General features: G+C 37.1%; 1 protein-coding gene across 1 annotated transcript in view; it reads left to right on the top strand.

Moving 5' to 3' along the window:
• ARFIP1 (ADP ribosylation factor interacting protein 1) overlaps positions 1-17420 on the top strand; it is a 34845-nt gene that overhangs the window by 5512 nt on the left and 11913 nt on the right. The window contains exons 3-5 of the mRNA XM_027677158.1: positions 5441-5542; positions 13886-14000; positions 16476-16571. Coding sequence (XP_027532959.1) covers positions 5441-5542; positions 13886-14000; positions 16476-16571 — 313 coding nt within the window. The remainder of the gene's footprint in view (positions 1-5440; positions 5543-13885; positions 14001-16475; positions 16572-17420) is intronic.

Raw genomic sequence — 17420 nt, 5'->3', positions numbered from 1 at the left:
TTTTAAGCACAGGTCACCTTCTTTTAACCTGCAGTGTTTCTGGAATCTTGTTTGCTGTACAAATATATTGCTCTGGCTCAGGGAAGAGGTGAAGGAATGGCAAAAGCTGATAGGAGGAAGAGTTGGGGAAAAGGGCAAGGACTTCTTTTTGACAACAGTGTTAGTGTAAACTGTTGACTAAAATGCAGGCGGTGGTTTCTTGTTATGTCTGAGTCAAATTAGCAGCTTATCCCACTTCCCCTTTTCAGCTGCTCGTTTCATGTCTTTGGTACTTGTCTGACCTCACTGCAAACTGATTCAACTCACTGACACTGGAAAATTAACCTGGTGAAAAGGTCCCATTGCCAGGCTAGTGAGTTGTGTGTGGTGACTGCAGTCAGGTGAGTGGTTTGGAGGTGGGACACTGTGTGGCTCACAGTAGGGACTGGAAAAGTAGAGTGGTGAAATGTCCTCCTTTCAGCAAAGGAAAATTATGTTACAGTTCAAACATAGGATGAAACTGAAGTTAGCAAGTAATTTTTTGCTTTTTCTGAACTGCATACATAGTTTTACTCAAGTAGGAATGCCTAAAAAAATAAGTGAATTGCTTCTAGGTTGTAGTAGATTTCAAAAGTTGTCCAGAGAAGCTGATGAATTTTATTTTTTAATGTATGTATTTGCTAGAGACGTGCATATGCCTGAGTGTGTATATCTTTGAATAAATGTATAAAAAATATATCAATGTCAATATTTGCAAGGTGATTTGAGATTCTTGATGAAAAGCACCCAAGCCAAGTATTTGTTTTGCCTTTAGTTAAATTTAGAGGTGCATTTTTGTTTGTGATCCCTGCCGAACAAAACATATTCCCTGACAGTACAGGAGTTCCCCTTTGCACTGTGTTCTCTGATAATTTGCAGAAAGAAGACCAAAAGTATCTGTGTTAGCCTATGCCAATGTTTCCGTATTGTGCAGGTAGCTGTGACAGGCCAAGCATTTTGAACAATACCACACTTGACCGTGCCAAGTAGAAGTGTAGTTCCTAGCAGTCTTAGAGCTTAAGCAGATGTGAGATTCAGAGCAAGCTTAAGAAGCTTGGTCGATTGGGCAGATTTCCTAAATCAAAATCTAATATGATACATAACTAGAACATTTGATCTGATGGTGTTGTGTAGCAATTCCCTGTGAAGAGCAGGGAGTTGGACTTGATGATCCTTATAGGTCCTTTCCAACTTGAGATATTCTATATTTTATGAAATTAAACAAATCAGTGTTTTAGAAGTACTTATAAAGTAAGCATAGACCTTTTGGTGTGCTTCAGTATCTTCATTTACTTAAAGGCTACAAGGTTTGAGTTTATTCAGTTGTATTAAGAATGACCTAAAAAAAAAGTTCTGTGCTCCAGTTGTGGGTGAAGACTGGGCTGTGTGGAGAATTTGGTATGCTAGGCCAATGTGAATATATGGCATAGGAGGTATTCCTTGCCAGTGCTGAAAGAAAGTACTTGCTGGATCTTAAATGAGAGGGATTGATGGGATAAGTTAGTGTGTTATGAAGTCGCCATTTCCTTGAATTTATAGCACACTTTTTTTTAAATGATTTGAAAACTGTTCTCTCTGTATTTAGAATTTTTTTTAACAAGCTGTGCCTAAATGTTTAGCTTCTTATTCTAGGGAAAGGTTTCATAAAGCACTATTTTTGAAAGGGTAGCATTCAATTCAGTTCTGCTAAGTTAGTTGTAGAGAGTATTTATCCTCAAAGGGGGGAAATGGATCACCTCAGGTGGTATTTTTTGGGTGTACTTAGACAGCTTGTAGTTGATATGCAGGGTTCTTAGAGTGGCTTGTCACAGAACCACAGAATCAACCAGGTTGGAAAAGACCTCTGAGATCATCGAGTCCAACCCATGACCCAACACGACCCTGTCAACTAGACCATGGCACTAAGTGCCACATCCAGTCTCTTCTTAAATACCTCCAGGGATGGTGACTCCACCACCTCCCTGGGCAGCCCATTTCAATATCTGATCACTCTCTCTGTAAAGAATTTCTTTCTAATGTCTGACCTAAACCTCCCCTGGCACAGCTTAAGACTGCCCTCTTGTCCTACTGCTGGTTGCCTGGGAGAAGAGACCAATGCCCACCCTGCTCCAACCTCCATTCAGGTAGTTGTAGAGACCCCTGAGCCTCCTCTTCTCCAGGCTAAACAACCCCAGCTCTGTCAGCCTCTCCTCATAGGACTTGTGCTCGAGTCCTGTCCCCAGCCTCATTGCCCTTCTTTGGACACTCTCCGGCCCCTCAGTGTCCTTCCTAAACTGAAGGACCCAGAACAAACACAGTACTCAAGGTGCGGCCTAACCAGTGCTGAGTACAGGGACAGAATCACTACCCTGGTCCCACTGGCCACACTGTTCCTGATCCAGGCCAGGATGCCATTGGCCTTCTTGTCTGCCTGGGGACACTGCTGGCTCATGTTCAGCTTTCTGTTCATTAGAACCCCCAGGTCCCTTTCTGCCTGGTCACTCTTCAGCCACTCTGTCCCCAGCCTGTAGCGCTGCATGGAGTTGTTGTGGCCAAAGTGCAGGACCTGGCACTTGGTCTTGTTAAACATCATACCACTGGATTCAACCCATTTATCCAGCTTGTCCAGGTCCCTCTGCAGAGCCCTCCTACCCTCCAGCAGATTGACACACTCCCCCAACTTGGTATCATCTGCAGATTTGTTGATGGTACACTCAATCCCCTTGTCCAGATCATCAGTAAAGATATTAAACAGGACTGGTCCAACACTGATCCCTGGGGGACACCGCTAGTGACTGGCCACCAACTGGATGCAGCACTGTTCACCACCACTCTCTGAGCCCGTCCCTCCAGCCAATTCTTAACTCAGCACAGAGTACACCTGGACTGCCAGCTTTTCCAGGAGTATGCTGTGGGAGACAGTGTCAAAGACTTTGCTGATGTCCTGGTAGACTACATCCCCAGCCTTCCCTTCATCCACCAGGCAGGTCACCTGATCATAAAAGGAGATCAGGTTGGTCAGGCAGGACCTGCACTTCCTAAACCTGTGCTGGCTGGGTCTGATCCCCTGTCTGTCCCGTAGGTGCTGTGTGATCGCACTTAGGATGATCTGCTCCATAATCTTGCCGGGCACCAAGGTAAGGCTGACAGGCCTGTAGTTTCCCGGGTCTTCCTTCTGGTCCTTCTTGTGGATGGGTGTCACATTAGCCACCTTCCAATCATCTGGGACCTCCCTGGTGAGCCAGGACTGGTGATAAATGATAGAGAGCAGATTGGTGAGCTCTTCCGTCAGTTCCTTCATCACCCCAGGGTGGATCCCATCTGGTCCCATGGACTTGTGAGAATCCAGGTGGCTCAGCAGGTCACTGATTACAGGGGGGTTATTGGGCTCCCGGTTGCTGTCTACCAGCCCAGGAAGCCAGTTGTCCTGAGGACAACCTGTCGTCTTGTTGAAAACTGAGGCAAAGAAGGTGTTCAGTACCTCAGCCTTATCCTCATCTTTGCAACTATGTTCCCCTCCGTGTCCAACAAAGAATGGAGGTTTTTCTTGCCCCTCCTTTTGCTACTGATGTATTTAAAAAACACTTTTTGTTGTCCTTAACAGAAGTGGCCAGATTAAGTTCAAATTGTGCTTTTACCTCTCAAATTTTCTTTCTACATGACCTAACTACATTCTTAAACACTTCATGAGTTGCCTGCCTTTTTTTCCAAAGGCGATAGACTCTCTTTTTTTCCCTAATTTCCTGCAAAATCTCCCTGTTCAGCCAGGCCGATCTTCCCCACTGGCTCACCTTTCAGCACATAGGGCTGGCCTGCTCCTACACCTTTAGGATTTCTTTTTTGAAGTGTGTCCATCCTTCCTGGTCCCCTTTGCTTTTAGGGCTGTTTACCAAGGTGCTCTCCTTGTTCTTTCTCTTCTCTGCATGGGTAAAAGGCAGTGTTCATTCAGAACTTGGTGGACGTTTTTATGCTGCCAATTGAAGAAGCTTATTACACGTTCAGATTTAGTTGTAGATACCAAAGGAAGTTTGAGTTGGGACCTCTGCTTCAAAAGACAAGGTGAGGTGAAGTCTCAGTAATTTACATTTTTTGGAAGAAGTTATGGTAGCAAAGCTTTGAAAGCTATCTGGAATTGGAGAAGCATGTTAATTGGAGCCCACAGACAGTTAGAAAAAAGCTGAGAGGCCTCAAAACTTACTATCTCACTAATGTAAATGAAGTGTTGATACATGAAAATGGAGGAAATATTAGCAATGGGATATGACAGAAAACATTGCCAAATTAGAATGATGCAGGTGATCCTCAGTAAGTACCAGTAAAATCTTTGTGTTACATTGTTATCCTGTAAAACTTCATGTGTGGTTGGAGAAGCTGCTAGTACTTCAGCCTTGTCTCAGGCTGGATCTCTTCCTGACCCTTAGACTGAAAAGAACTAATTTGGTTTGATGATTTAGGAGCTTTAAGGGAAGAAAGGTATCTATTCTCAAGTACCTGTTGATGGTATACCTTGTCTTGCCAGTCTTGCACAAGTGCATGGGCTGGTTTGAAGACTTCAGACAACTTTTATGTAAGTAATTGAACAAACACTGCCTTGGTTGTGTGTTGATTTTTCTACTGTTTACACTTTAGGTGACTAATGAAGCTGCTTTGCAGAGGTAGGAGTAGCTTTTTGAAAGGGATTAATTTTCAGTTTCTCTTCATTTTGGAGAGTGTTAGGGTGCCATTCTCTCTTCAGGTGCTTGTAAATGATGTGCAGTTCTCCTGGGAATGTCTCTTCTAGGTTATACCTTAGGTCATTTTTGAAATCAGTAGTTTCACAGATGCTACTACTGTTCATGATGCAACTGCATTTGGAAGTAACTTTGATTCTTGAATTCCATTGGTGCTTTTGAGTTCTTTCGGCGCTTCTGCATTTCACCTCAAGTGTGCTGCTGTTGACTGCATAAGAGTTGCATACCAACAGTTTAGTCAGAAGGTGGCACTATGTTATGGCTAAATAAGAAGCAACTTAAACTATTTTAAGGTTTGGAATCATAACTTTTCTTGTAACACATGAACTCGTTGCACTTCTCTAGTATTTATTGCTGTTTATAGGTAGTGCAATTTTTTTAGCTAAGCTCACCTTTTTTATAGTTTGAGACACAGAAACTAAGGCTCAAGTGTGCATGGAAAACATTTGTCTGGCCCCACATCTCATTTGTGTCTTACTCCCCCAATATCAGTGGCCTAAATTTTAGTGTTTCTTTTCTCTTAGATCTTTAAGTTACTTCTGACTGAGCTGTGCTAATGTATAACTGTGATTTGGGGATGTGATTAAACAAATGTATGCAGACCAAGTATATCAGAATATTTCCAATAGGAGTTTTAAATAAAATCAACTGTTTTCATAGAGATTACTCATTGGAAATTTAAGACAAATGACCTGTTTCTTCTTATACTATAGGAAAGTGCAATGGCTCAAGAGTCTCCCAAAAATTCAGCAGCAGAAATCCCTGTGACTAGCAATGGACAACTGGAAGATTCTCACGAGCACACCTTTAACAGGGTAAGAATTTTTTTTGCTGTCTGCCTAAGTATCATAATCAGAAATGCTAAGTTACAATGCAGGGCATAGCAGACTTCACTTGAGGTTTTCTGGAGGTTTAATGGAAAAACTCCTTTGAAGCTCATAGATCATTGTTAAAGTTGACATAGCATAGTGTCATCACACATTGTAATAATCTTTTTTGTATAAAAGACATGTTAACTGTGGCAAGTTTTGATTCCTTCCCCTAACCTTGATTCATATGGATCAGTTTCTCTAAGTGTTCAGACATCCAGCAGAGAGCGCCGTGGTACAGCTTATGGAATTTGGGGTTGGGTTTCTTTTCTTTTTACTTTGATTTTCATTTGGAAATACAAAGACTAGTTAATTGTCCACGTTTATTTGATATCTGCTGAGACTTAGATTTTAAGGAAATCTCTGAGTTTTAACAGTCCCATAGTGACTTGCACTGTAGGATTATATTTAAAATGAATACTTTGCAGAACTTCAACATTTTATTCTGTCCTACTAAAATGCTGATTAGAGGGGAGAACCTTTATAAGTTCAAAAACAAATTACATATACATGCCGAATATTGATACAATAAGAATTTGCCAAATTTAGTCTTCTGTTTTTACTTTAATATAAAAAGTCCTTCAAAGATGATAAATTATTGTTAAAGTTGACTAAAAAAAAACCAAAGCACATACTGCACATTGCAGTGCAAGGTATATTAGTAATGATTTTTTTTTCCTGAATGCTAAATGGTGTAAAGTACTGGGTACTCTGTAATATGCAATCAAGTGTATGCATTTCTAATTATTGATTCTGAGCCTTGAGGGTACTGATTTTTAATCCAGGAATTTTATTCATAAGACAGAAAAATGGCATATAAATATATTTACTAAAATTATGGTTTAAAACATGTATAATTTTAATTATTAATATGTTATTTAAATGTGTTTAAATGTGTATTTCAAGAAATAAAAAAAATAAAATATATCACGAAAACAAGATCTGAGACCATTTGACTATGATTGTAGGGTAGCTGTATAGTGAGCATGGCTGTAAAAAAAAGTGTAAAACTTCATGAGATGGAAATGCATTCATATTAAAAATACTGCACTTGTTACTGGGCATTTTTTCTGCTTCTGATGTATGGGGATTCTTTTTTATGAATAGCACTGCAATGAGGGAAGGGTTATGTTTCTTAAGATTTGTCATTCAACTAAGCTCTATCAGTAACATAATGTAAAAATTAGGACAGTATCTAATGACATAAAGTTAAAACTACATTTCTATAAAGATGTACATATGCCTAAGGGGACAACATTAGGAAATGTGTCTTGAAGTAGTAATGAATTTGGGTTCACCTCGAAGTAGAGAAACAGATTTACTGTTTTTAAGCTGCTGCTGCTGTGACTTGACTGCTGTCGAAGTTACCTTTTCCTTACATTATGATCGCTTCTTCAGTGTAGTGCATGCAATACTTACGTACAGCAAGTGGAACCTGCGCTCTTGTTCAGTCGAAATGTAAAGGTGAAATTTTAAGGTAGTTTCTGTCTACGACCATATATATAAAACTTGGAGTAGGTTTTTGCTGGCATGCTAATAATTTTGCTGGCTTGAAGTCAACTATATTTTGAAACTTCTACTTCCACAAAAGTAGGTCAAATATTTGGTCAAACTGCGGAAAACTTACACTATGCATGCATAGTTGAACTTGTTGCTGTAATTATTTCTCAGTGCTTATTCTGAGATCAATGAAGAAGTGCACTTCAATTATTTTTTTGAACTGTCTTATACAAGTTAACACCCACATGTGTGACCTAAACTCAGAATATGTGATAAACAGGGCTTCTTATAAACAAAACAAAGAAAACAAACTTCTTGGAATTAACATCTAGGTCTGTTTACCAATCTGCTAGTATTTAGTCTTCTATTCATCTTGATTCATGTTTGTTATTTCTAATGCTTAATGCCATGCTTTCTCTTTTTTTCCTTGCCAGATAATTTTTTTTTAACTTAAAGCAATATGTGCATTGCACCACAAAATTTCTCTACTGAGTTTTCAGGGGTCATTTTTCCTTTCAACTTACAGAAACGACAAGCCAAGTATTGATTTTCATGAGGTTGCTTAAGAAAGGGGCAAGAAACCATGACTTCTTTAATTTGAATTGTTATGACAGTGCTTGGTAAGAGTATGTGACCACAGTAGAGTTTAGAGCACTCAAATTCCAATATACTGATTTTGATTGCACGTTCTTTAGGAGCTGGAGAACAAGGTTATTTTGGCTTCCTGCTTTCTTATTTTTATAATCAGGTACATGTTCATTTAAGTGTTTTACAATTCAGATGTAAACAATAAAATACCATTTATTCTGTATTTTTTGGTATTCTACAGCTATTTTGTGACAAAGACTTCAGCAGCTTAGATTGTATGTTTTTGATAGACTGAGTAAAGAGGTAGTTGTACAACCTTTTTCTTAGATTTCTTTAATGACAACACTACATTTTCCTCTAGACTCCTGTTCTATTTAGCACTTCCATCAGACCTGAGGCTGCTCAGGCTTGAAAATGCACATTTATTTTTCAGCAAATGCAGTATTAGTATGCACTCAAGTGTGAGAAGTATTTAATTTTGCGAGGCAGCGCAGTGTTGCTCCTCCTTTGAAGAAAAAACTCCTCCTTTAGTTTTGCAGAACATCAGACAACATAGATTGTCATTGATTGTCATAATGGCATTTCAGAAGGAAACATGTTAGTTCCAGTCTTGTGGGAATGTGATATAGCACAAATTGATGCATCTTCTTGGTATAAAGCATACATACAAGGTACCTTAAACGTTTTCCTACCTGTAAAATCTCATTCAGAAATATGCTACTACATTCTAATTCTATAATAAAACATGCCCGTGGAATTCCAACAAGTTTTGTCCTGCCTGTATGAGGGATGGAAACTCTTTAACTAAAAAAAGCTGTAGCTTCAGTCATCATTGGATCAAATATCTAATGTTCTTTCATTAAGAAAAAGCTTGACCCAGTGCTTTCCAGCTCTCTAAACTCTGTTGGAACTCACTTAGGCTTTAAGAACTTGGTGTATAGAACGGTTTGCGAATATTTGAGTATTGCTGGTTTATATAATTCACTTTTTTTATTTCACTTATCCCTGACTTCTAGTTTTCCTGCCATGCTATTATAATTATGTGATTAGCACAGTGGTGTTTTAATGTCACTGCGGGGATTGAGAGCTGAGAACTGTAGGAAGGAGTGAGGAAGTATATTATTTCTATTTTCTATTTCTATATTCAGTAACATGCCATATAGTGTGAAAGCTGCATAGGATTAAATTTAATTTTTCAGAAAATTGTTTGGTCTGCCTGTAAAGATACTCAAGCAGCTTTAAGTGATTTGTTACGTTTAAACTATTGTACAAAATCTGTATAACATTCATATCAGTTTGAGTCTCTGAATTGATTGTTTCAATTGTTTCCTTTTAATTTCAACATAGGCTCTTTTTCATGGATCTTACTGTACTGTTATGGGAACAAAATCATTGTTAAACATGTATATAATACCAGTAATAAACTTCAGGCTGCAAAAGATAAATCAACCGTATTGTGTCTTCAATTTATCTTATTAGAATTATGAAATAAGCTCTGGAATCTGATGAATCTGAATGCCTGTGTTCAGTATCTTGTTCTGTAATTTTATTGCCAGACTGCACAAATAGATAAGGTAAATTCTTTTTTGTCTTTTGCCTTCTGAAAAAAAAGATGCCAGCCTTGTCACTCACATTCTGCCTGCAACATCTGAGTTCATCTCTTAGGTTTTACTAGGTTCACTGACATAGTCGGATTTTTACTTTGGGTAATTATAGTTTAATTAATGTAGGCTGATTTAAAATACATTTCTGTGTGTCAGCTCTAGAAAACTGTTTTCAGGAAATAAAAAAGTCAAGTGGTCTTCGTACAGTCTGAAAAACCAAAAATATGCATGTTAATGATGAGAGTAGAAGGGAAACTAATTTAAAACTGGATTGCAGTGTTATGTTAGGTGAATCAAAAGGGATATGGTAGAAAGGGTCTTTTGAGTGAAGAGCAATGTATTGGAGAATACATTTATTTATGCTTGAATTTAAACTGATTGGAGGATCTAGTGGCTTAATGGAAAATAGGAACTGAGTGATGTAATAGGGCGAAAAGAAGAAAATGCTGAATATGTACAAGGAGCTGTACTTGTACATGATTTTGGATAAGAAGTTAAAGTTTGGAGCCCATCTATCTTACTGGATAAATATTATGTCTATCTACACAACTTTCTGTATCATTGGACTTTAAACTGTGAACTTTACAATAAGATGTGTTGCAATTTTTTCCTGAAGGCAACTGGAGTCATCCATCATTAAAAAATTTCCAAATCAAATTGCCTATAGTGGCCTGAGTTTAAAAAATAAACAAGCATATGATTGGTCCCAGTTTAGTTGGTCCACCTATATTTATTGAACGAGCTAGTGATGTGGGGTTTTAAAAACAAGGTAGTAAAGGCAAGTAAAACCATATCTGTTAAACCTACTGCTGGTACTAAGGAGAAGATAATGCTTAGTCATGCATTAATAATGGACTGGCATAACTAAGAAATTAATACAGTGATATCTCCTTAGTTGCTCTTTAGTTAAGTAAGTTTCTTCAAAGTAAGCAAGTTTTGGTAGGTTGGTTTCTACTGTTGGAGAAAATACAGTTCTGGTCTTTCCCTTCTTCATTTTAGATTAATATGGATAGCATGGATGGGAAGTATTGTTTTGAAAATAATCTTGTAATTCAGCCAACATTCCTTCATGAACATGCATTCTGAGTGACTTCGTTGCTGTGTCTGCTGTCTCAACAGGATTGCTATGTCAAAAATGCATACTGGTACCTCTAGATGATCTGTATAATAAACTGATAATATCCCTGTTAGAGTTGTGTAAATAAGGCTAACCTGAGTAAAATATGTTTAGTTTAATATGGTGATTTGAAGTAATTAAAATGGGATTTTAACAAATGGTTGAAGTGGCTTAAATGTTCTGTGCTATGTAGGTTTGGATTGTCTTGAGCAGACCTAATTAAGTTAGTGCAGCTGTTCTGTGTCCCTATATTTCATGCTTTGCTTCTTTGAGCCTTAAGCATGCTAAATGGCTGAGAGTGGGATAGGTAGTCCAACATTTAACTCCTTGGGAAACTTCTGAGCTGTGTTTTTTTATACCTTTAGCTCTTTGTCTCAGTGAAGTTACAATACTGAAATACTTTTTCTAGAAGATAATTGCATTAACAATGTCATAGAATTGAAAATTACGAATGAAGCGTCTTTCTCTTTGGTTTTTGGTAATGGTGATCCATTAACAGATTTGTGGTTTTGCAATGTATCAACAAATTTTGATCAGTTCTAGAGACTTGGACTTACCTTTTACAAAGAAAGGGAGAAATCTTACACTTGGCTAAAAGAGCAGTATGTTGTCAAAATATAATCACCTTACTGTAGTAGGGAAATCTGTCCTCCCTAAGTTATCCTTCTTTGTAAATTGTTGAAGGGATAAATTGTTGGATCAGTATGATTACAGGGGTTTTTGCTAGCTTTTTTGTTTATCTACACTTCTGTAAAAAAAAAAAAAGGCAAGCACAATCAGTTGTAAGAATGACATGTCCAAAATTGAAGTTTACATGCAGCACTGTGTATCCACTGAAAGTAACTTGCATGTGTATAAGTAACAGAAGGGTATTGTTTTGATAGTCCCTGACTTTGATGGCAGTTCTGGTCATGTATGCTATGGTAGCTCTTTCTTTTAAATTCTTATGCAAGGATAGTGTTCTTCATCAGGATATATTTGAGCTTGTTAATAAGTGTTTAAAGAGAGGTTTGAATGCAGTTCTTTAGACTGAACTTTGCCTTTTTGGCAGTGAAAAAAAGTAGATCTCTTGGAACAAATATGTGTGTGTGTACATACACATATGCATATATTTATGTAAAACACCCTGGTGTATATATATATATACACAGTTGGAGATCTTAATAATTTGCATAATCCAAATACCAAGTTTTTATTTAAGAGAAAGATGTGTTGTAATATTCTGATTAAATAAATCAGAATAAGCACTACAGTTGGTCCAGCCTCTGTTTAGCTTCAAATTAGAATTACATCGAATGTACAGAGTAGTACAATTGCTTAAGTTTATGTCTAAACTTTTGTCTTTACAAAGCAGATGTTCTGCATTTTAACATTAAATACAGATGATTGCTTAGATTCCTATTGCAAACATGCTTAAGCAGGTTAGCTGTCTACATTTGTTTGGCTACAGGTTTAGATATTTCTGAAAACTATAAGGCTCCAAGGTGCCTTGAGGAAGAAAATAATTCGTGGCATGTCCTTTTTGTTAAATCAGTGTATCTTCTCTGCAATCTGGTTATCCTTTTTCAAGTCTCTCTAATTTTTCAGCATCTGGTGACTTCCTACATTTTGAGTTAAATGGTCTCTGTGCATTAGCTAAACTAAGTTGAAGCAAAGCCTTTCCATCGTACCACCAACTGCGAGTACTTAAATGGAAGCACCAGTGTTAAGTCAGTTGTGAAGACTGAAAACAGTATGTGTCCAATGTTGCAATATGCTTAATTTGTGAGATCAGGTTCTGCATGTGACTACTATTTGTTGTTCATGCTGGATGGTTTCTTTGTTTTGTGCTTGGGGTTTTTTTGTTTTGTTTTTGTATAATGCCTTAGATACACAAATATGGCATACTTTATTATTAGCCAGTTCATGTAAGTAAAAATATGACTGTAGGAATTGGTTACCCTGTTTGCAGTAACATCCTGGGTTTTTTTGATGTCAGCAAGATTTCTGTCTTGCTGGAATTCATGTTTGTAGCTCTTCCTTTTTTTCCTCTTCCCAGGAGTTTGTCCTAAACTAAAGACACCTAACTAAATCTCTGGGGATGTGATCCTGTGATCCAAAGCCACTTATTGACAATCTGAGCCTCTAGGCAGTACCATTCTTATGCACTATCCCGCTTCTGGTTTGTGGATCAAGCAACTACAGTAATAGGTCAAACATGAATTGGATTTTAAAGGTTGTGTTTTCTTTGTAATTAGAAGCATTGCATATATCATAAACAGTTACTACACCTTAAAGCTATGTGTAGCTTTTCTGTGCAAATTTCACTAGTGCTCCTCTATACTTTTTCCACTTTTTTGCCTCTGTATGGAAGCAGAGGGGATGCAAAAAAGTAGCTGACTCCAGACACTGATAGTTTTCCAATTTCTTCATGTTTTATTTTTGTAACTGTATTTTACCGTTTTCCTTTGACTTCCATAGTAGTTTTTCAGACACTTCTTACTTTAATGAATTAATGGTTTTAAATTGCTTTAAAATCTGAACTTATTTTAAAGCACTAAATATCATTCCATAACACCAGAGGCTTAAACCTCAGTCAGAAGGCTGGAAATATAGTCCAGGAAACCTTTGTGGGAGCTATTTGTAGAGATGGGCAAGACAGCAAAAATGGGCAGTGGGATGGTGTGTGAATTGTGGTGTATGGATTCATGGTTCATGGTGTATGGATTTATAGGCCTGTTTTGGGTTTCAGCGAAGACTTCAGTTGCTTGGAAGTTGGTTGTAGTAGTTAATCTAGTTCTCCAAAGTTAAACAAGGTGATCTTAAGCAATTTTAAATCAATGAATTTCAAAAGCAAACAGAAGTAAATGGCAGCTTTGTGCTGTGACACTTGTGATGTAGGCTCAGAAGGAAGCTGTTGAAGTGATGCCTTTCTGGATGTTTCTCCCATGTCAAATATTAAAAAGATTTCATGTGCTATTTATAAAAAATAAGGATGCTATGATTTTTAAAGCTATTTCTTGCTTAGAGTGATTTTTTTTTTTAATCTTTAACATTGTGATAATTGCTTCCACATTTTTGGTTTGTAAGATGTTGTCTGCTTGATAGTCTTAGATCATTCTGCCCCCCTGTTAGTCCAGTTTTTAACTGGAAGCTTTATGAAACTGATATGCTTGCTTGGACCAGCTTCAGACCATATAACATGATGTTTCAGGCCACGTTTTTGGTAACTGCTGCTCTAAGAGATGGTGTTCTAGTTGTTCATCAATATAACAAAAAATTCTAGAATAAATACTCAGGCTATACTTACAGTGTTTCTCTTTCATTTATGTTTTATTTGTGTAGCAGTAGAATGCTGTGACACCAACGAGGACATTCCAGGCTAAAGACTGAATTGCTTGTCTGAGAGCTGCTGAAATTGCATTATAATACTTTTGAGTCACTTTGTTGTTAGTTTTTTTTTTAACATTAACTTTCAATTTTTATTCAAATATTTTCAAGGACTTGAAATATTCGTTACCAGTTGGACTTGGACTTTCTGAAACCAAAATAACATCTCGTGGCTTTGACAGTGCCAAAGAGGGAGTTGTTGAGGCAGGACCATTTCCAAGTAAAGGTAAATGCTTTTTTGTATTTCTTAATTTAAAATCTTTAGGCATATTTTTGCATGGTTAGGAACACAATGTTCTGTAGCTGCTTTTAACAGTTTGGTGTAAATGTACACATTGAGATTTGCATTAGTGACAACCAGTTTATCATCTCTGGTAGCTGGGTTGTTAAAATACAGAATATATGCCACACTTGCAGTATCAGTCAAGGGACTAGAGGAAACTACTTAGTGTTAAATTGGTCTGCATTTACAAGAAGGGCACCTTGAGCACCTTGAACTTGTATCAGGCTGAAGAATTTTACTATTATATTTTGTTGAAGTTTTCTTTAAATTTTGCAGGGTATTATTCTCATTTGAAACATAACTGGAGAGTTATTTTTTCTTCACTTACCTAGAGCAAATTATTAGGTGGAATTCTTCTTTGTTGTATTAATGTATGCCTTAGAGAGTCTAAGCTAGTATCAAACAATGAGAAATACGAAGTGATAAACAAGCCAAAAATGTCAGTGTTTCCTATCTGTCAAAAAGCAATAGAATACCATGATATAGTATGTGCAAATGATATTTGATGAATTATGTAGCTTTGACAGTTTCTGAATTTGAAAGGTTGGAAATTATCTCAGATGCGCAGCTGTGAAAATAAGTCTCTTTGTAGTCATAGATTTAATTTACATTTTCCGTCATTTCCTGTTTGGTAAAATTCTTTGCTTATGAAAACAGTGATTTATATGCTGTACATTACATATATTACAAAGTGAATGTTGTGTTTCTTTATCTTTGAAATTAGCAAAATATCTAGCTAAAAACTGGGCATATGGCAAACTGCTCACCATTTTTGACTTTTTATACTGTATTAGCAGGATAACTGTTGCAGCTGTTAACTGCATTAGCCTATAAGGGAAAAGTGTATAAGATGTGTTTAAAGCTACACTAATATGTTTGAAATGCAAATGTTCTGTGAAAATTTTTGTATACAAATTATGAGCTTTGGACACTTTAGATGTCACAGTTTTCCTCCAAGGATATTTTCTTCAGATTTTTCCTGATGTTCTAATAAAATCAGACAGAGAGAAGTGATAAAACCTAGGACTTTCTATGAAAGTATGGACAAGAATTTCTAAAAATTCTGTTTTAGTGCCTCTACTAGGGCTTCATTTTTGAATGCAGAGTAGACAATACTGGAGGGGAAGGGCTTTTAGGATTTGGGGGATGTTGAATGATGAAGCATGCATAAGGCTGCATTAATACTCTGTCAAATGATAAGGATTTTTTACTGCTTGTCTTGGCTCGCTTGCTGGAATGATTCAGTCTTGAGGCCTTTAGCAGGATCTTGCAGTCAAACTTCTACGCCTGGATGAATCCAATTGCAGCTCTTATGCAATGTATTGCTACAGGAGAACACAGCAAGTGAGCTGTCTTTGTCTCATTTTTCTGTGCAGTTGGATCCAAATCATTGGATTTACTTAACCCCATGTTAGTAGTGCTCTGTAGTATGTTTAAAAGACAAAAGCTAATTGTTGATCCAGTTACTTGGAGTGGTGTTTTGGTGTTCCTGATAACTAAATTTTGTTGAAACCACTAGAGTTCAGGTTTGATTTCCTTTCCCCTCGTTATTATACTGTTAGCCCTGAAGTATGTTGGAATTTTTCAACAAAAGCAATAAAAGTTCCCCCCCAATATGGGGGTCACTCATCACTACAGAGAAAAAGCTAATTTGTTTGGTTGGTTTTTAAATCCTGAAAATTTCATAAGGATGCCACTTCAAATTTATCTGTTATGAAAGAGTGGCAAAGCTCTGAAAAGCATAATCCTGAAACAGCTTAGAGAACACACAGAGTGCATGTCATTTAAAGATAGTTGGTTTTTGTTTGGTTGGGTTTTTTTAAGAGAAAAAGCAAGTGATGTAAAATCTTTCTTTTGGGAATGAGTTTACACGATTCCAGAGCTAATGACTCCTGTGATCTTCAGGATAACTTATTGCTGCGTGTTTACACTGACTTAAGAGTGGATGTCACTTTCAGTGTATCTGAAACTGGCTGAGATTTCAGAGCTTGCTTCACCTCTTAATGCTTTGAGTACCATTCAGTGACAGTGCAGAGCAAATCTACCTGGACCTAAAAAAGGATGTTTCAGCTGTAGAAACTGTATATAACAATAGTACACGGAATTTTCTGTTTATGGTATGTACTTTACTGATGAAGCTGTCAGTTGTGATTTGGTTACTCTTACAGAAAAAAAAATTGTCATAATGATGTAGAGAAAAAGATTAAATCATGAAAACTTGGCGTAGTTCACATGGACAGCTACACCTCTTAAAAAGCATTTCCATCAGAAATTCCAGCACCTTTTCTGTGGATGCTTCTATTGTTGCTGAAGCAAATGTTTCTTTGTTTTGAAAAAAAAACCTATGTCTGTGTAAAAGCGTGCATTGATTTCTATGGGAAGATGATGGATTTTCATGGTTAAATGTCCCCTTTTCAGGTTCCTCAGCATCACCCAAATCATCTGTTATATCTCCTAGCAGTGCAGCAGCTAGCAGACTGGCTGGACAAGGTTGTGATTTAATTATTCCCACAGGTATCAAAGCACTGAGCGGATAACGCCCTCGTCTCTGCTGACAGTGTACTAACCCCTCCACATCTCTAATAATTTGATTTACTATTAGTTGGAAATTCAACTTCTGGGGGTTTTTGATGGCTCTCATTTCTGACTTTTAGCAGTTCACAAAGTAACCTCTGCTTTCCTCTCTGTCAGCTGCTTTTACTCTATAAAATTAGAAATATAACTACCAAATATTAATAATAACAAACAGTTAAAAAACAGCTAAAATAGGAGAGACCAAAATCATTTATTTAGGTTAAAGCTGAAACTTTTGGATTTTTTTTCCAAAAGGATCACATATTCCAATCGACTAGACTATGGAGGCAGCCATTAGGAATTCACAACACCCAAACTAGGCTTTGCCACTTGACTCATTTTGTGCCTCTGGGCAAATTACTTAACATCTTAGTCTGTTTCCTCCTGTATAAAAGGAGAAAACTTACTCAGTTGCCTCATAAGGGTGTTGAGAGGGTTAGTTACTTTATGTTTGCACAGCATTTTGAAGATGTAAAGAACACAGTAGGATGCTAAAGGAGTATCTTGAGGCATCTGTATAGACTCTTTTCTAAAATCTTGCTTACATAAATAACTTGGCAAGACTAAGGTGACTGTAAGTAGCAGTAGGGATTAGAGTTGGGAGTAGTCAGAATTGTACATGAAAAAATAAAATGTTGCTTAAAAATTACTATTTTTAGCAGTTTCTAGTATTTAGGACACTAGGAATTACTTTTGCAAAACTAAAACATAGAATTCACATGATATCTCATACTAGCTTGAAAATGCTAAGTAAGGGCAATTTATGTGTAGTGATTGGCCCTGGATATT

This window comes from Neopelma chrysocephalum, unplaced genomic scaffold, assembly GCF_003984885.1.
Source record: "Neopelma chrysocephalum unplaced genomic scaffold, ASM398488v2 Primary Assembly neopelma1_42b, whole genome shotgun sequence".
In the NCBI taxonomy this organism is placed as follows: Eukaryota; Metazoa; Chordata; class Aves; order Passeriformes; family Pipridae; genus Neopelma; species Neopelma chrysocephalum.
Note: the sequence above shows the minus strand (reverse complement) of the source record. Positions and strands in the feature narration are given on the sequence as shown.